This window comes from Phascolarctos cinereus, unplaced genomic scaffold (genome assembly GCF_003287225.1).
Source record: "Phascolarctos cinereus isolate Bilbo 61053 unplaced genomic scaffold, phaCin_HiC Scaffold_5;HRSCAF=322, whole genome shotgun sequence".
Taxonomy (NCBI): Eukaryota; Metazoa; Chordata; class Mammalia; order Diprotodontia; family Phascolarctidae; genus Phascolarctos; species Phascolarctos cinereus.
The window spans coordinates 97,086,082-97,106,559 of NW_027555958.1; the positions used below are offsets into that span (position 1 = coordinate 97,086,082).

Here is a 20,478-nt window from a genome sequence, read left to right on the forward strand (position 1 = left end):
TGTCTTTACTGTATATGATGTTATGGTAGGTCCCATGCAAAGAGACAACTAGTCCTCCTGTAGACCCATTGACACTAACCCCTTTCCATAGTATGATGTTCCATCACTAATATAAAACCATTAAGGTAATACATGAGTATTACCTTATGTGACAGTGTACTATCACATAAAAGTCAATGGAAAGTTAATTTAATTAGTTCAGGAGTATATATGATCAAAGGATCATAAGATCACAGAGCTGGAAGAAACCTCTAGTCCAACTCTCTCAGGAAAATGAAGCCCAGGGAGGTTTGGTGACTTGTCTAACATCAGACCAATAGGAAATACCAGAGACAGCATTTGAACCAGTTGAACAGGGAAAAAAGAACTCTGATAGTGCCATGGCCAAACTGGATAGTCTTGTTTTAAAAGCTGAAAAGCACCTTCAGAATTCAGGATAGAGAGAAGCAGTCAACTCTTTTCTATTCAATTTAAGAAAGCTCCATAGAGAATTTCAATAATTATTTAGATTTCATGATAGATGAGAAATGGCTTGGATGGTTGTGACGGGACAAGGAAAAGGTATCAAGAGACCAGGCAGAAATTCAGCAATAACAAAGCCTTTGCTAATAAAATAGAGTCACAGGGTAAAATCTAGGCTACAGTGAGAAAGAGGAATATCCAACGGGAAAGGTAAAGAAATTCATAGATACGAGATTTATTATTAAAGAGAATTTTGAATGTCCTTTCCTCAGAGCCCCTCATTTTACAGACAAGGCAAGTTAAGCCTTGAAGCCTCTTCAACCTTTGAGGGGCAGAGGGGTGTCTGGCCAAAGTAGTAGGTTAAAAAGACCATTTTAGTAGTTGTGATGATGATGCACTATAGAGGAACAGTGGTTAAAGTGGGAAATTTGTCCAAATAGGATTTGTGATTCTTCAGTTGAGAGCTGTCAAGTAAGTTAACTGGCCTAATGCAATCACAGTGGGAATAGAGTTGAAAGGGGGCTGATAAAGGAGATGTGGGGAAATCAGTTTCAGAATTTATAGCTAATCAGGTGTTAGTAAGGCACAGAAATAAGTGGAAGATTACTCGGAGGTTGCTGATGTGGAAGAACAGAGGTGACGGTGATGACAAGTAATGGGGAAGATGGGCACAGGAGCCATGCTGGAGGGAAAATAAATAGGTTCTAACTGCAATGGTTGTTTAGTATGTAGTTTCTATAGAAGGAATAGGGATGGAAAAAAACTAGCATAATAATGCCACTTTATGATGGTACAGCAGGCTTCTAGTTTTATTATTTTCAACTTTTAGTCAGAAAAAATAACCAATTGCAGAAGCATTTTATAGTCACCTCTCAATTATCCACAAGTGGATTTTTGACACTGTAGGCTTTTGACATTTTTTTTTCCACATAAAAATCTTGGCTTAGAACTCATGTTGATATTATCACCCACACCTCTTAGAAATGCCACTTATTGACATCTTACATTATCTCTGCTAACTTATCTTACACACAGCCTGCAGCACAGTAGGGAAGTCTCTTAAAACAAAAACATTTCATTATCTCCCTGCCCAGGAAAGTGTGAACCAGGAACCTAAAGAGAAGAGAGAGGGGGCAGGGGGAGAGAGAGACAAAAGGAGAGAGAGATAGAGGGGGAGAGAGACAGAGACAGAGACAGAGACAGAGAAAGAAAACAAGTGATGGAGTATGAGCCCTGTCCAGGCTGTTTTGTATCATTGCTAAGATGCAATTTTGTCTAACTCCAGCATGAGGTAGACAACAGGAAAGAGGAGCAGAACAGGTTGGAGAAGCAGTCTAGTCTTTCCTGGGTAAAATCTTTATTTTTCAGCTCCATTATTTTGTCTGAAGCTTAGTCCTAGAACCTCCAATTTTCACTTAGAAGCATAAAAGTGCATTTAAAAGCCAAATATAATTTTTGAAAGTATTTACTATTTAGGATTAAGTGTGCTTCTCCTCCTAACCAATGGCTTTGATAACAGAGTTGGCCCTTATTGCAGCCCCTATTAGCTTTAAAATGTGTTAACTTTAATGGAAAGCACATGAAATCTGGAAATTTTTTTTTACATTTTTATTTAAAGTTCTGAGTTCCCAATTCTATCTCTCCCCTCTCCCCTCTCTGAGATGGTAAGCAATCAGGTATAAGTCATACATGTGCAATCATGTAAAACATTTCCATATTAGTCATTTTGTACAAGAAGACTCAAATAAAAGAAAAAAATTAAAGAAAGGAAATGAAAAATAGCATGCTTCAGTCTGTATTCAAACAATTATCAGTTCTTTCTCCAGAAGCAGATAGTACGTTTCATCATTAGTCTTTTGAGATTGTCTTGGATCATTGTATTGCTGAGAAGACCTAAGTTATTTGCAGTTCTTCATCATCTAATATTGTTGTTACTGTGTACAGTGTTCTCCTGGTTCTGTTCACTTCACTATGCATCAGTTCATGTAGGTCTTTCCCAGGTTTTTCTGAAATAATCCTGTTTGTCATATTTTGCAATAATATTCCATTATAATCCTATACCACAGTTTGTTTATCCATTCCCCAATTCATGGGCATCCATTTGATTTCCAATTCTTGGCCACCACAAAAAGAGCTGCTAAAATAATTTTATACAAACAGATCTTTTTCCCCTTTTTTGGATGTCTTTGGATATTGGCTTAGCAGTGGTATTGCTGGATCAAAGAGTATGCATAGTTTTATATTTCTTTGGGTATAGTTCCAAATTGTGCTCCAGAAGGTAGAAATGTTTTCAAAATATATTTTTCACCCCTCATGAAAAGGATTATTTTAAAAGTCTTATTGAATAATCATTTTAGCTCATATTTACATAGTGCTTTAAGGTTTGCAAAGTATATTGTGTATATTGTTTTATTTGAGGCTTATAATAGCCTTATAATTTTAAGAAAAGCCCATGTCATCCCCATTTTACAAATGAGGAAAATGAGTCTCAGAAATTAAGTGACTTGCCCAAGGTAATAAAGCTAGAAAGCATTAGGGCTCGAATGGTAACCAGTAGTTTCAACGATGAGATATCTTTTACCAGAGCTCTGGTTTCCAGAGATTAAACAGTTATCTATTTATTTATCTATGTTGTGCCTTCTTGTCTATATTTCTAATTATTCTTTCCTGTTCCTACAAACTTGACTGAAACTTGCGTCCTGCTGTAGTCATCTTATTTCCCCCCAGTCTTTGCTAACATTTTAGTCAGAAAGGTCTGTTTGCCCTTTCACAAACTCTAATGAAGCTGAGTGCCTTTCAGCCCAATAGCTATGTAAACTTCTTCAGCTTCTTGAAAAAGGTCTTGGTATCTTCCAAAACAGATGGAGGCCCCAGGGATTGAATTTCACTTAATGCTTTCACTATCGAGTATTTCCCAGTCCCGAGAAAAAGGATTAAGATTTTTTAAAAATTTTAACCTTTGAATTTAGACTTCTGTTGCTTACTAGACAATTTCAAGTGCCAGCATAATGAATAATAGACACATGTAGGCAAAAGTCAATTGTTGTTTTATCCCTGGAATACCAGAGCTCTGGGAAAAGTCATCTCAGCAATGAAACAGCTGAGCATCACCCTTCAGAAAGACAATGACCCCTTTAAAATAATTTTGTTTTCTGCTTTGTAAAAAGAAGATTTATGTTTAATGAAGCTTTTAATGAAGAAATCTTGGAAAGAGAATGCCAATAAAATCTAATTTTTAAAAGAGAAAATCTAATATTTAGAAGTATTTCAATATCCTGGCCTTTGTCCAGATATAAATGAAACACACAATCCAATTACTGTTCTGCACAAAGGACAAAGTCACATTAATTTTCCTCAAGATGGTTATTAAAGAGATAAACTGTATTTTTTTCTTATTATGTCAAGGATATGTTTGTTCCCAAGCATACTTGGCTACTCTTGCAAGACTGGTCTGTTCTGTCATTAACTCATCTCTATTGGCAGAGACAGGTCAGTAGGAATTGGTGGATTTGTTAGTGGTCTAAAAAAAAAAGCCTTTGTTCTTGAGGGCCTTTGAAGTGAGAATCTCAACCATTTCTATTCATCACCAGCAAGCTAAGAATCCTTTTGACTTACTCTTTTAAAAACATTTACCTGTTCACTCAAAGCTGTGGCTTACTCTTGCTCCCAGAAGAAAGAGTTAAATAAAAAGAATAAAAGAAAAGGGGAGAGAAAACACTTTTTTTTTAGAAGATGAAAACCAGCACACACACACACACACACAAAAAAAAGCTAGAAGGGAAGCAGATCAAAGAGAAAAGTGCTAGCCACAAAAAAAAAGCAGAAAATTGCAAAAACAGCAGTAATGGGGAAACAAATTGATGGACATCAAAATGAATACAAATAAGGAAAGAGGAAGGAAAAATTAAAAATAGATGAAAGGCTGAAAAGAGGAAATATGACAGCTTATACTTTTGTTTTTGTTTGTTAATTAATTTTTGTAATTATTAAGGCTTCAATATGAAAATAGAAGTATAATAAAAACATTTCAGCACACTCTAAGGGTATATATTAAGAAAATAAAGTCGATTTACTGACATGCCCACACTAATATCCACAAGGCAGCTTACATGTTGTAAAGGCTAGATGATAGAAATCCCTAGGAAATAACTCTCAGTACTTTGCACAATGAACCCCCCCCCCCCCCCGCATAAGGGCCCTCAGCTGTGAAGGAAGAGTCGCAGGTTCTAACCCCAGCTGCACCATGAGCTAGCTACATGGCACTGGATAAGGCCTATCACCAATCCTGGCATCAATTTCTTTATCTAAAGTAAAAAAGAAAGAGGTGAACACGATGAACTCTGAATTCTCATCAAGCTCTGAATTGTTACAAATTATTCAAGGTAATGACATCTAGTAATAGATTTTGGGGGAAGTTAGATGGCATAGTGGTAGAGTGCTGGGTTTGAAGTCAGAAAGACTCATCTTCCTGAGTTCAAATCTGGCCTCAGGTACTTACTAGCTGTGTGACCCTGGGCAAATCACTTAATCCTGTTTGTCTCAGTTTCCTCATCTGTAAAAGGAGCTAGAGAAGGAAATGGCAAATTACTCCAGTATCTTTGCCAAGAAAATCACAAATGGAGCCACAAAGAGTCAGACATGACTGAAAATGACTGAACAATAATGTCGTTACCTATATAAATAGGTACCCTTTATAATAATCAAGATTGAATTTCACTTGGGCAAGCTTTCTCACTATGTTTTTCATGCTTTTGACAAACATTTAGAAAAGCAGGCAGTATAGATCACAAGAAAAGAGAAAGATCAAGAACCGTATTTTTATTATATCCAGTTATGTCCTTGATGAGAACATTCAAGACATACCCCTCAAACTTCAGGATTTGGGGCTCTATATTTTTAATTAAATCAATAAAGTGATCTTTGATTATGTTAATTTCTTTCATTTTTTTACTTTAAGCTTATTTATACCTTGCTGCTTCAAACATGTCTACTAACACTCTACCAAGACTTAGCAGTGGGGTAAAATGCTGAGTAATTAATTATCATAAAGCATTTTGAAACATAAGATATAGGTCTTTTCATAATTCAAATAAAGTATATTTTTCTTTAAAAATTTCATGTATTTTAGAGAAGTCATGCAGAATAGTAGACTGCCACCATCTGTTTAGGACAGTTCAGTATTCTCTCATTACCTCTTAACTCAAACCAGACTCACTGTTTTCAATACCATTTTCTTTTCATTCTTTCATTCATTCATTCAACAAGCCAAGCATTTCTTAAATATCTACTATATGTATAGCATTTTTCCATCATTGTGATCTCAAAGGATAATGTCTAGTTCAAAAATAATCATAATACTATCTTTCAAATGTTTTATCTCTTCATATGGTTCTTGAAAAATTGAAATTTATACTTTCTCTGGATACTTTAAATCATATCCTCCAAATTAAACACTGCCTTTAATTTTATAAGACCTTTTTTAAATTCTGAAACCATTATGCCTGTTTTTGAAAATAATTTATTTTGAAGAGCAGATTAAGTTGCCCTACTAAATCTGTTAATGTTGTAGAAGATGATAGTATATGGGTTGTATTGGATTCTATTCGTGCCAGTACAATCTACTTCAACCACATCCCCCACTTGGCTTTCTCTCTTATTTCTGCTGACTTCTTTTTTTTTTCTTTCTTTTTTTTTAAGGCAGTTGGGGTTAAGTGACTTGCCCAGGGTCACACAGCTAGTAAGTGTCAAGTGTTTAGTCTGAGGCCAGATTTGAACTCAGGTCCTCCTGACTTCAAGGCTGGTGCTCTACTCACTGCGCCACCTAGCTGCCCCTTTCTGTTGACTTCTAAGGGATCGATATCATTGCCAATTCTAACAGTTTTCTGCATGGCTCCAAGAGATACACAGAATACTGACATGGCAAATGTATAGGAATGTACACCTGTGACCAAGACAATCCCTGCCAAGGATAAATGGCCTTCTGAGTGACCTACAAGAATGACACTAGGCAAGATCTTGACCAAATGTATGGCCACAGGCCAGCCCCTCTTTTGAAACCACTCCATTCTTAGTGCCTTCTTATCCCTTACTTATCCAGCATCCCCAATTTGACATCCACCTTGAGATGCCGCCCATACTATCTGCTGCCATGAAGACCCAGTGTATATTTATTGACCTGAATTTTAGCCCAGTAACTCACCTTCTCAGAGCTGTCTATCCAGGCCAGTGTCCAGGGCTATCCATTTCCTTCTCTGGTATACTGAAAAGGTTTATCTGCTAACATCAGTTTAGGGCCTTAAGACCCCAGCAGCCATTTAAGATCTGATTTAGAACAACAGGCAACAGCACCAAGCCTATTGATGGTAGAGGTAGATTAGCAGCTCCTTTAGCCTTTAGAACCTAGCAGGCTTTAGGGCATCGGATAGGGCAATAAGCAATAGCATCGATAATAGGTGACCAAAACTTTAAAGCTGACTAGTATTGATTTGGGGGAAGCTAGATGGCACAACGGATAGGGCACTGGCCTTGCCATCAGGAAGCCTCATCTTCATGTGTTCAAATCTGTACTCAGAAACTTACTAGCTGTGTGACCCTGAGCACATCACTTAACCCTCTTTGCCTCAGTTCCTCATCTGTAAGATGGATGGAGGGGAAGGAAATTGCAAAACACTCCAATATGTTTGCCAAGAAAACCCCAAATGTGGTCACAAAGAGTTGGACATGATTGACGTGACTCAACAGCAGTGTTGATTTTGGATCGTAGTGGCAATCAAGGAACACAGGAGAACAAAGGGACTGAAAGGTCTACCCATTTACAAATTAAATTTCAAGCATCTTCTGCATAATCTTCCACAAAAAAGAGGACCTTGCTACTATGGCTAAATAAGCACACACTCTGCTACTGTATTTCTGCAACAATTCTCACCAAATTACATATGATTTTCTCTCACAGATTAACAATCATCCGTTTCCCCACCTACAGAGTACATAATTGGATAGTACTATCTTCTAATCAGTGTTTCAAAGCATCTTGTCCAGTGTGCAGAGGTTAAAAGAGCTATTGTTTATATTACATAATCCAGCTATTTTAATCATTAATTATGATGATGAACCTCCACTAAGCTATAATTCAGAGGCCTCATCATGACCTGGAGGTAAGCAACTCCAGGTTGTTAAAGGTTATGCTGAAGGAGCACAAATCTTGGTAGAACTACCGAGCTGGAAATGCCCAGCCACACATTACGGGTCTGGCGTTGGAGGGCCAATCTGGCTGTTTGGCACGGCTCTTCAACAGATACTTGGTCATGAGATGATGAATTATTTTGAACACAGCAACTCATGAAGACCATCTTTTAAGGGTGTGGGGGACTCCTCTCTGTCTCAGTGAGGGGTGACCCTACACTGATGGACTTGCTAATCTTTTGGTGTTTTGAATTGCCATCAAGTCCAATCAATAATTTCAGATGGAATTAATTTTCTGAATGCTTTTTTAAATTAAGGTGTAGGACTTTATAAAGCTCACCTAAATTTCAAAAGGGTATTTTGTTGGTCTTCTTTCAAGTTTCCTATATTTATACTTAGATTTTACTCTCATGTGTTTTACTGCTTCCTTCTTTATTTTATATTGATCTTTACCCACAAAAAACTTTACATTCCATCTTTTTTCCTTCCATAATATCTTCATAAACCTTCTTGTGATAAACTTTCTCTTAACTTAGCACTAGGTGATGAATTTGTCTAGCCCAGAAACTTAGAGGATCATCTATAGAGAAGTGAAAGCGACCTCGATGAGTCCAACCCCCTCTTTTACAAATGAGGAAAATGAGCCCAAAAAGGTTGTAATTTGCCCAAAGTGTCTGAGTTGAGACTTTATCCCAGATCTTCCTGACTCCAGATCTAGTGCACTCCACAATATCACATTGCCTTGCCTCTCACTAAAATGTTAAGGACATGGAATGGCCTTGATTTGCATCACTGGAGGCAAGTACCCACAGCAATGAAACCACTGATTCCTGAAATACTGATGTTGAAGTAATATTGTCAGCAGCTGCTTATATTCAGCCATGACTCTACATTTTTTTTGAAAATTTTTAAATTTTTTTTCCTTAATAGCATATTTCAATCACATATAAAGATAATTTTCAACATTCATTTTATAAAATTTTGAGTTCCAAATTTTTCTCCCTTCCTTCTTCCCCTCCCACTTCCCACAATAGCAAGCAATCTGATATAGGTTATATACATACAATCATGTTAAACATATTTCCACATTAGTTACGTTGTGAAAGAAGAATCTGAACAAAAGGTGGAAACCACAAGAAAGAAAAAAAAAGTGAAAATAGTATGCTTCCATCTGCATTCAGACTCCATAGTTCTTTCTCTGGATGTGGATAGCATTTTCCATCATCAGTCTTTTGCAATTGTCTTAGATCCTTGCATTGCTGAAAAGAGCCAAGTTCATCTTAGTTAATCATTGCACAATGTTGCTGTTGCTGTACGCAAGGTTCTCTTGTTTCTGTTCAGTTCATTCAACAACAGTTCATGCAAGTCTTTCCAAGTTTTTTCTGAAATCCACCTGCTCACCATTTCTTATAGCACATAGTATTCCATTACATTCATATACTATAACTTATTCAGCCATTCCCCAATTGATGGGCATCCCCTCAATTTCCAATTCTTTGCCACCCAAAAAGAGCTGCTATAAATATTTTTGTACATGTGGGTCCTTTTCCCATTTTAATGATCTCTTTGGGATACAGACTTAGAAGTGGTGTTGCTGGATCAAAGGGTATATACAGTTTTATAGTCCTTTGGGCATAGTTCCAAATTGCTCTCCAGAATGGTTGGATCAGTTCACAACTCCACCAACAATGCATTAGTGTTCCAATTTTCCCATATCTTCTCCAACATTTATCATTTTCCTGTTTTGTCATGTTGGCCAATCTGATAGGTGTGATGTGGTACCTCAGAGCTGTTTTAATTTATATTTCTCTAATCAATAGTGATTTAGAGCATTTTTTCATATGATTATAGCTTTAATTTCTTCCTCTGAAAACCGTTCATATCCTTTGAGCATTTATCAATTAGAGATATGACTCCTCATTTCAGCGTAAACCCTGTCTTCACTACCACCCGTCTTCTCACCGTGGGAACTCCCTTTAAACAACAAATGCCCCAACCTATGAGACTAGTGGAGTTCTCTGGTTATCTGTCTATTGTCCCTTGCTCTTGCCACTGATACCATTATAATGTCAGAAGAAAGTGAGGTAGCCTCCAGTTCATTGTGCAGATCCTCATTATTGGATTTTTACGATAGGTCGCAATCGATGAAGCCAAAGGGAATTCTCAAATCAGTGAGGTCACAAGTATTTAAGTATAGAGTATTTGAGAGCCCCACCTAGTGGACAATATTAATGGCAACATTAATCCATGCAGCATTTCATCCAGGGGAAGCCACAGAGCAATCTTGAAGCAGAGATTTCTATGTGTGAATGACTGTTTGAGATATGATTTTGTGCTTTTAAATATCACCATGGATTATTTTTTCAAGATTTGCTTAGGAGGTGAAAAAAATTAATGTATATCAGAGTGAACAAAATGAGATTTTCATATACAGATAAAAAGAAAATGTAAAACTATGTCTGCCATTTAATTAGGAGTTGACTAGAACCATATTGCATGAATGAATTTTATCTTGCCCATTGTTTTCAGGAATGTAAAAATACTTTCATGTTAATTTGGGTAAATGTGTCCATCTGGTTTCATATTTGCCTGTATGCACACCCTTCATTTCTTATTTGTGCATGTGCAGAATGCTTTTCGTACCACATTTTAAAAATTTCAGCATTCGGATCATAGCAATAGGAATTCTATTGACTGAAATATCTTGCAAGTTCATTTATGTTAACCCTTTTAAATACTCAAACAAATAAATACTCCAATTAAGGTGGACTGTATTATAACTGGGCAGGGGGCACTTTTGCTTTCAATAGCTTATTATCTTTATATAACACCTTTCTATTCAAAACCAACTAGCACCTAGCTATATCTACCAGCATGATTAGAGAGGCTTAACTTAATAACATGATTTCAAATACACAATCCTGTTTTACTTTACCTGTAGTAAGAAAAGTTTGATTTCTAGGTGGTTGGTTTTGGAATTCTTTCCTTAACTTATTGAACGTACACTTTGGACGTAGGTGGTACCTAGCACGCTAGGGGAGATCTGGTTCAGCTGTTCTAGCATCAAAAAGTAACAGGGCACAAAATGTCTGCCTAAGTGGGAGATGGGGGTTGGCAGCACAGTATAGTACTCTCCAATCACTAGATATGTCCATTGGTAATACAACTACAAGAAGAAAAAAAAATTGATAATACTATTCATTGACTCTGTACTTACACAGTGACAGAGGACGATAGATTCATATATAAAATAGATGTGATCCTATTATTTAAAGCCTTGCCAAAATGACTGCCCTAAGAATGATAAACTCAAAACCCAAGAGCTATAAGCAGAAAGAATATATAGACATGACTACATTTGATTTTGCTTTATGCGCTTCTGGATAATTAAACAAACTACTTTGTCCTGTCCCTCAGATCTGCCTTTTAACAGACAAGAAGGAGGAGGAGAAGAAGGAAGAAAAAAATAAAGATGAGAGTTCAGACTTTAGCCTTCTGAAGGGTCTCGGCAACATTTAGGCAAATCTTTAACTAGCAAAGAAGGAGGGGGGTCGTGAATTTGACCTGAAAAGCTACTCCTTTCTGTCCAATAATATAGCTGAACATTATTGAGGTATAGTTGTAGGCATTAATTAAAGAGTATATAATAAGGAGTTAGAAATGAGTGATGGCAGTTCCAAATAGAAAGGTATGGTAATATAAGAATGCTTAACTCAGTACAGTATCAAAACCACTAACAACAACAGTAATCCCCAAAAGAGTGTTCTATAAAACATAATAATGTGACCAATTATTGGGGAGAGTTTCTAGTTGTAAAAAATATGTTTACTCAGAAAAGTTGTTGTTGTTGTTGTCATTGTTGTTATTCCAGAAAAGATTAAACCAAGGTTGGGCTTACTACGATCTAGTCCAGAAATGAACTTTGAGTATGTAGCCCTTGTGTCTTTTTTCTAAGTCCCCATAAATCCAAGGGAAAGCTTCTATTTATTGATTTTATTTGCAGAATGCACTCTGGGCATAGATTAATTTGATTTCTTTTTTTTAAATGGGGCTTAGAGTCTGTCTTTCCAGGCATATATCTTACCAAGCATAAAAGTCAACACATAAAAACAAACATACAATTTAAAGATAGGGTGCTCAAGGCAGTAGGAGCAAGGAAGCCAGAGAGGTGGTAGGATTACTCCTGAGCTTACCATGCTCCCATATATCTGCTGGATTTAAATCTCCTGACATACAATATTTTGAATCCCATCCGTCCATAGCATGGCTGAAGTGTTTGGGGGCGGGAGGGAGAGTCCCCAGAGAACATGATATTTAGCCAATGTAGAAGTGAAAAATTGAATTTTCTTCTTCATTGGTAGCATTTTTTATTATTAAATTCCAAAGACAAGGCTCTTAACAGCTTTAAGTACTTTTGTAGCTCATTTAAATTTTGTTCTCTTCTCAGCAAAGTCAGCAGCAGTAGATGGATCAATGCCGATAATGCTGCTTCTATTCCAGAACCGTATGGATTCACACAGATCTACAGCTTTTAGACTGTAAACTGAAGAACGATGCACCCCGTTTCTATATTTTTTTCTTACTGGGAATCTTTTTTTTTAATTCTAAGTAATCTTGGGTAATTATATTTTGTAGGAGGATTTTTCCCATTTACTAAATTCTATTCAGGGTCTGTAGTACTTGTCCATGAGCTCATAAAAGGGAAGCTGCCACATCTGTGCTATAACAGCTTTGTGAGGGTTTTCTGCTTTATGAATCACAATATTTATTCATAAATGATTATTTGTCTATGGGAAAACATAAATGGTATAGAAGTATATGCCTTTAAAGTAAAAGTGTTTACCACCATCATCATCATCATTATTATCAATAGCTAGAATTTAGATAGTGCTTTAGAATTTACAAAGCACTTTGCATATGTTATCTCATTTGATTCTCACAACAACCCCATGAGGTAAATTCAATTATTGTCCCTATTTTACCAACAAGGAAACTAAGGATTTGCCTAAGGTCATACAGCTAGTAAGTGACTGAGATAGGATTTGAACTCAGGTCTTGGTGACTCCAGGTCTCCTATTATATCCACTATGTCACCTAGCTGCCCCTAGGTATGAGCATTGGTCCCAGAAAAATGGGGAAAGGCTGACTTTTCAACCTTAGAGGATAAGGAAAGCCACACTCTTTTTTTTTTTTTGCTTTTTTTGTTTGTTTGTTTTTAGGCAGTTGGGGTTAAGTGACTTGCTCAGGGTCACACAGCTAGTGAGTGCCAAGTGTTTGGTCTGAGACCAGATTTGAACTCAGGTCCTCCTGATTTCAAGGCCAGTGCTCTATCCACTGCGCCACCTAGCTGCCCCTGGAAAGCCATACTCTTGCACATAATAGGTGTTTAATAGTTTGCTGGCCTGTGTTCTAAGGATGGGGTGAATGAACAAAAATGGAAACATGACCAACAAAGTTAGGGAACAGCTACTCTTCCAGTTTGGTTAGAATGAAGAGATTGTGAAGGAGAGATCTGTGAAATAAATTGGGAAAAATGGGCTAGAGCTAGACTGTGGAGCAGCATTTGTGTACGCATCTTCCTGGTCATTACTAAAATGTTCAATTAACATTTATGTGGTAATGGACAAGTAGTACTATCGAATATCTCTATGAAATATCAATATTCTAAGAAAATGTCAGCAACTAAAATATATAAATACATATAGAATGCACACATGTATAACCCTGCAGTCATAAGTATGCCCAAGCCTAAACAGTAAAAATCTTGGATTTTAATCAGTTGATAAGTTGGTGAATATCCATAGGAAGGAAACTAGTGTGGCAAAAATCCTTGAGATCCTGTTATATGTGGATCAATTGAAGGAACTGGGGATGCTTAGCCTGAAGAAGAAAAGGCTTGGGCGGAGAACATGATAAGTAACTTCAAGTAACAGAGGGTCAGTCATGAGGAATAGAGTTAGCCCCAGAGGCAGAATCAGGACCAATGAGTGGAAATTACAAAGAAGTAGATTTAGGTTAAATGTTAGGAAAAAAACATCCTAACAACTACAGTTATCCATGGGACTGAGACTGCCTCAACAAATAATGAGTTCTCCCTCACTGAAGGTCTTCAAGCAGGGACTAGAGGATGACCACTTCTCAGATGTGGTTTTGTAGGAATTCCTTTTGGATACCATGTGACATCCATCATCTTTGTATGATGGCATAAACATTATACAGTACATAAACTATAGCCTTAAATGTGATCATGTAGTTACGAACTGCTCGGAAGCAGTTCAAGTAACTTCAGGCCTCCACTTATTGTTTTAAGCACCCTACATGCAAGGCACCAAGTATGCTAGGCACTGAGGATACAAAGACAAAATAAAAAACAATCCTGTCCTCAAGAAGCTTACATTAGGGGGTGGGAAGGGAGAGTCAATAATTTAATAAATACAAGGTAAAATGATGAGAAAGAGGGTACTGTAACAGTGTGTGGGATCAGGAAAGCCTCCCTTATAAAATGGTCAATGATTTGAACCTTGAATGAAATGAGTGGTACACAGATAAGACTGGCATTTAGCATTTGAAATTGGTATATTAATTATTATTGCAATAATAAAGCTCCTTTGAAAAATGAATCTGGATTGAGAAGACAAATTATGACTATGATGTAAAAACAACAGTCACTAGTAAAATGTATTTTAATTGTCATATAAATATAATGGTTAGTACCATATATAGTCATATAAATGTATATATATACACACATATATATGTATATATTGGCTTTAAGGTTTATAAAGTGCTTCACCTACATTATCTCATCTGATCCTCACAACAACTTTGTGAGATAGATGCTTTTATTATCTCCATTTTATGGATGAGGAAACTGAGGTTGTGACTTGCCTAGGGACAAACAGATAATAAGTATCTGAGAGAAATTGAAGTTGGGTCCTTCCTGACTTCGAGTTTCACTCTCTATCTACTAAAGCACCTAGCTGCCCCAGTATTTTTAATCCAAGCTCATTAGGCTCTGCAAATAGTGACTACAAGTACAAAACATAAAATGGTCTTAACCTAAGCATAGGGAGGTAGTCAGTCCGAAGAGCCAACTATACATATGGCAAAGCATCCCCATCACTGGCATTGCCTCTAAATCTGAAGGTCAGTCATAAAGTCATGCAGACTTGGAGCTGCTATCTGAGGTAGCATTTGTCGGGAGTGGGTCAATCAGGAATGCTCCTGATCAAGTTGATGAGGCTATCATTTATTTTGGGCTGATTCGTGGTGCTGGTGTCCCAAGTGCCACAGCTAGCCTTACACTCTCCATAGACCCTGAACACTCTTTTTAGTATTCTTTTCATCTTTCCTTTATGGTATTTGTTGACTTTTGATCTTGTATTAGTATGCTAAATACACAAAGGCTAGTGAAAAAAAATGCAGAAGCTAAAACTTGTCTACTCACCTAACACTATTCCAAATGTTTAAATATGGCTGCCCAAAGAAAGGAGCTGGGAGCTTGTGAGAGAATAGCACTATTATCTAAATGTTAATCCACAAAAATTTCTAATAACCTCAAGGTATGGCACCCTGTAATAACAATGGCTCATTCCAGCCCTATTCATCCCTGTAAGTCCTATCTGGGTGTGGAGAAAGCAGGAGTTGGCACAGAGAGCATATATACCTTGGAACAACTTTATTGAATCAAATAGTTGTCTGTGCTAGTGGGCATCTTTTTTGAAAAAGAATTTTCTGGAATTTTGCCATAGGGATGAGGACTTTTCAAGTAGCAGTTAGAATTGAGAGAGGAAATTAGTTTAAATGTACTGTAATTATAAATTACTGTAATTACCTTTTGCAAGGTACCTTTGAAAGCAGGGTTGGAAATTGTGTTGAACCATCAGTTCCTGTCACAGATGTCATGTCTTGGAAGTATTCCCTTTTCTTAATGACTCTCAGAGGCATAATAATAATTGGAATACAGTTAAATGAGGAAGACTGTGTTGAGACATATACTGGAATGGTTTAGGCTATAAGTACTTCCTTGCAAAAAGTCAATTATTGCAATAATAAAGAGCAGTATTTGAGTAGTTGCTATGGGTTCTAAAAATTCCACTGTAGAGTGGCTACAGTGTTGTGGCCCTGGATCTTGAGGGTGCCATAGAAATCAACCAGAAAAATTCCCTAAGTATGTAACATGAATCAAAACTCTATGAGGGTTTCATACATTCCCACAGATGAACTAAAATTTGACCACTATGATTATTAGAATTCCTAATCCCATGATACAGACAACTGGAACAAATTTAAAAGGATGGCCTTCTGTATCAATACAGTGGACAGTAATTTACCTGGTATGACTTGGGGGATACAAGGAAGGCCTCACTATTCCAAAATATCCCACAACCTCTGATTCAGGCATGGTCATATTCAACAGGTCGGGGCACACAGCTGTAATTTGACTTGTGCCAGAAAAATTAGCTTTTAAAATTCATACCTTTCTTTGTATTTTCTGTGTCTATCAAAGTATTTACAACATAACTGACATTTAATAAAATGCTTAAGTCAAATCAAGGAGAATTTATTAACTGCCTACTATGTGCTAAGCACCAGGGCTATAAACAAAGACAAAAGGACAGTCACTCTTCTCAAGGGGCTCACAGTCTTATGGGAGAGACAACATGAAAACAACTACGTCCAAACAAAATACATGCAAGATAAACTGGAGAAAATCAACAGAGGGAAGACATTAGCATTAAGATGGATCATTAAAGGCCTCTCAGAAAAGGTATAATTTTAGTTAGATGGAAACCAGGGAAGCCAGGAGGCAGAGATAAGGAGAGAGAAGATTCTAGGCATGAAGGACACATAGTGAAAACGGTCAGGACACCAGAAAATGGTAGATGGTGTATTACAGAGCATGCATAAGGAAGTAAGGTTAAGGAAGACTGGAAAAATAAGAAAAGACCAGTTTATGAAGGGCTTTGAATGAAAGGGGATTTTATATTTGATTCTAGAGGTGACTTTCCTTAAGGCAGGAAATCACACTCAACGGTCTTTCTGCACTTTCTCCTTTCCTCTGAAAGCACAAAGAGGCCAGGAACAGAGAGTAGAGTACTCCATAGAATAGAATTGAATTAACCCTACTTTTCCATATAAAAACAGTTAAGCAATACCTCCTAACAGAATGACTGCAACTGAAAATACTTACTTACATTTTTGTAGATTACAGTTAACAGAAAGGATGAGTTCTTTAATCTTTTGTAACCCACACTGTCAGTTGAATTCAAATTCAGTTTTGTTGCCTTTTAGAATTGTTTTCATGTATATGTTGCAGTCATTCTGTGTATTATTCTTTTTTCTTCTTTCTTTACTGTGTCACTTCATGCAAGGCTTCTCATGTTTCTCTAAGTTTTTCCTTATTTATTGGTCCTTACAAAGCAATAATATTCCATTATATTCACATGTCACAATTTGTTCAACATTCTTCAGTTACTGATAATTTTTCCAACTTTAGTGTCACTGATTTACTCAATCATTAATTCACTGAATATTTATTAAGTCCCTACTATGTAGAAAGCACTGTCCTAGGCACTGAGTATACAAAAACAAAATAGCCCTTGCCCTCAAAGAGTTTACATTCTATAGGAGTAAACCAACATGTGCACAGTCATGGGTGTGCATAGAGCATGGGTCAGGTATACCAGCACAGTAGTGCTTGAATTAGGGAATGAGGGCTTCGTATGCATGCATTTTTACACCAATCAGTCAATACAAAATATATGCAAAGTAAATACAAAGAAGTTAATGGGAGGGCACTAACAACTGGAGAGATGAGGAAAGGCTTTAGCTAGTCTGGAGGTCCTGAACTGAGCCTTAAAGGGGATTAGTGACCCTCAGTCAGAGGCAAAGAGAGAGTACATTCTTGGCTGGGGAGACAGCCTATGCATAAGGCATGGAAAGGAGAGGTGGAATGAGATGTATAAAAAAGACAAATTTGGATGAAACAGCAGGAATAATCCAGACTGGGAAGTCAGTCTGGAAAGATATGTTGGAATCAAATTTTAAAGAGTTTTAAATGCCAAACTGAGGCTTTTCTATTCCATTCCAGTTATAATAGTCACTGAAGGTTCTGAATAAGGGTAGTGACATGGTCAGACCTGTGCTTTAAGGGTATCAATCTGTTATCTGGGAGGCATGGTGCTTCCGAAGAGGATGTTAGGGGTGGAGAATGAATTATGTTGGGAGAGAATGGAAACAAAGAAACCAGGAGCAGAAAACTGTAATAATCCAGGAAAAAAGATGATGAGGGCCATAACTAGGAATGTTAACCCTTAACCATGTGAGTTAAGAGAATGGATATGAGATTGTCATAAAAGCAGAACTGACAAGATTTGGCAAGTGACTATACATAGGGATTGAAGGAGAGGGAAGTTGGATTCAAGGATGACAGAGAAGCCAGGCCCAGAGTACGACCCACTGTACCATCCAGGAATACCAGACCCTGACAATTGTAGTGATTCACAATGAAGTCTCCATTAGCTTGCTCTCTACCTTTCCCTTCTTCAAGAGTGTTGACAAAATAATATGATGAGCTAATCTATGACATCATCAGAACCCTACTTCTTCTTTATTTTATGTATTGGATCCTAGAACCCCAAGCATGAGAGTGCCAGGCTGATGTTCTACTCAGGACAACTGGCAACAGCTGTTGCCTTCCTCTTTCTACAACTCACCAGTTCTATTTCTGGTGGAAGAGGATGTTAGCTCCCTATTTTTGGTAATGGGAAATACTTTGTCCATTCTGATGTACAAGTTTTACCATTGGGATCCATTTCTTTCAGCAATTTTTTTTTCTTTTAGCCTCTCTTTTTTTTCATTCCAATACCAAGTATTGTCCTTTCACGTTGTCCTTTTAAAAATGCAAATAAACTTAGAAAGAAGCACACATTAAATCAATAATTCCTTAATAGGAATTGGTTTTTATCAAATTAGTTTCCTCTCTGTAATGACAAGAGAGAACCCAGAGCATAATTGTAGAAAATCTAGGTTGAAGAGGGGAGCCTAAAAGTTAGGCAAAAGTGGAAGAGAAGAGAAATAGAGAGGTGAAGACAAACTTCATCTACCTCACACTAAAATCCTGAGCTAGCCTTGAAGCTTCTAACACTTCTCTTGTTTTTATCTTTACTACAGCAGTAACATTGGTGTGTTCTTCTGTGGACCCAAAGCTCTCTCCAAGACTCTTCAAAAGATGTGTGCCTTATATTCCTCAGCTGACCCTAAAGGTGTTCGTTTTAATTACAACGAAGAAAACTTCTAGGTCACATTTTGTACTTCATCATTGTATGCTTCTGCATTGATACTTTATGAATATGTATGATTTTAATAATGTGGATATCTTCTGCCAGTGCAGATCACCTTTCTACAACTTCTTATCCTGTGTGATTCTTGTCTATGACTTTCCACATGTTTCCACCCAACACACTGGAGGCCTTCCTCTGCTTCTTTTAGCACTTCTGCCCATCTGTTGCTTCTAATTCTCCCCCATATAGCTGACCCACTTCCTTCATGGCCATTTTCTCTATTTACATGACTTCTTACAAGTCAGAAGCACCAAAAGATTTTGGGATATGCATATTTGGGGTTCCCTTACCCTTAGTATTGCCCTTTGGGTTACTTATAATTTTGACTCTTCTCAAATCGTATTGTTCTATTACCAAATTCATAGCTAGATAGAATCACAAAGAAAATTACTGTGAATGAAAGGAATATTTGTGGCAACAAATGTTTTTGGATCAATGAGAGCATTGTGCAGCTTTCCAAATGTGATTTAAATGAATGTCCTCTTCCCACCCAAATCTGAACCCAAATAATTGCCCATCTGCTTTGTTTGTGCAAGATACATATTGCTGGATTAACTCAGCTACTCATCTTGCTGCAATATACATATTCATTCACTTTGTTTCTGTGCTGTTAATAATTAGACCAATATCTTTCATACCATTATAAATTTCAATAAGAGGACTTTGTATTATTTCAGGGTTACATGCAATGAGTATAATGTAATGTGAACGAAGCATTTAACATTGCTATCAAGAACAAACTCTTGGGTTTGGGGGACTCTAGGATATCTTCCAAGATGGTAGGGGAAAAAACTTCTGTTCATAAGTCACTCTATCTTACATCTTCTATGAAGTCAATACTAAAAAGATTATTGAACATAATTACCCCCAAATCACACCCATCCATCATACTCTTTCATTATTGTTATACATGCATGGGAGGCACATTGTTGAAGGCAAGCCTTCAAGGCTATATGTTGTTTATCAAATCAAATGCTTTGGGAAAATAAATAAACAAATAATATACATGAATATTATGCCTTTCACAATCACTGTGTGACTTTAAAGAAATGGTTGTACTACAACCATAGGTTGTAAGAGACAGGAACTCAGGTCCCTTCCAATTCTCAAATCTGTGATTCTAAGTAGCTGGAGTATCATGGATGTAGTAGGGGAAGAAATCTTAAAGATCATCTAGTCCAGGGGTTCTTAACTTTTTTTGTGTCATTGACTTCTTTGGCCATCTGCTGAAACCTATGGATTTTTTCTCAGAATAATGTTCCTAAATGCATAAAATAAAATATATGGATTACAAAGGAGACTAAGTATATTGAAATGAAGTTATCAAACTTTTTTTTAGAAATAAGTACACAGACTCCAGGTTGAGAACATTTAATCTAATTCAACCATTTTACAGGGAAGGAAACTGAATCATTATCAATTATTATGTGATAGAGCCAGGATTCAAAACCACATTCTTTGACTATAAATCCAGTGCTCTTTACACTTT

General features: G+C 36.9%; 1 protein-coding gene across 1 annotated transcript in view; it reads left to right on the plus strand.

Annotated features, from left to right (window-relative positions):
- Window positions 1-20,167, plus strand: part of NOX3 (NADPH oxidase 3) — a 96,231-nt gene extending 76,064 nt beyond the window's left edge. Inside the window, exon 13 of the mRNA XM_020986773.2 lies at window positions 18,820-20,167. Coding sequence (XP_020842432.1) covers window positions 18,820-18,946 — 127 coding nt within the window. The 3' untranslated portion in view covers window positions 18,947-20,167. The remainder of the gene's footprint in view (window positions 1-18,819) is intronic.
- Window positions 20,168-20,478: the final 311 nt, after the last annotated feature.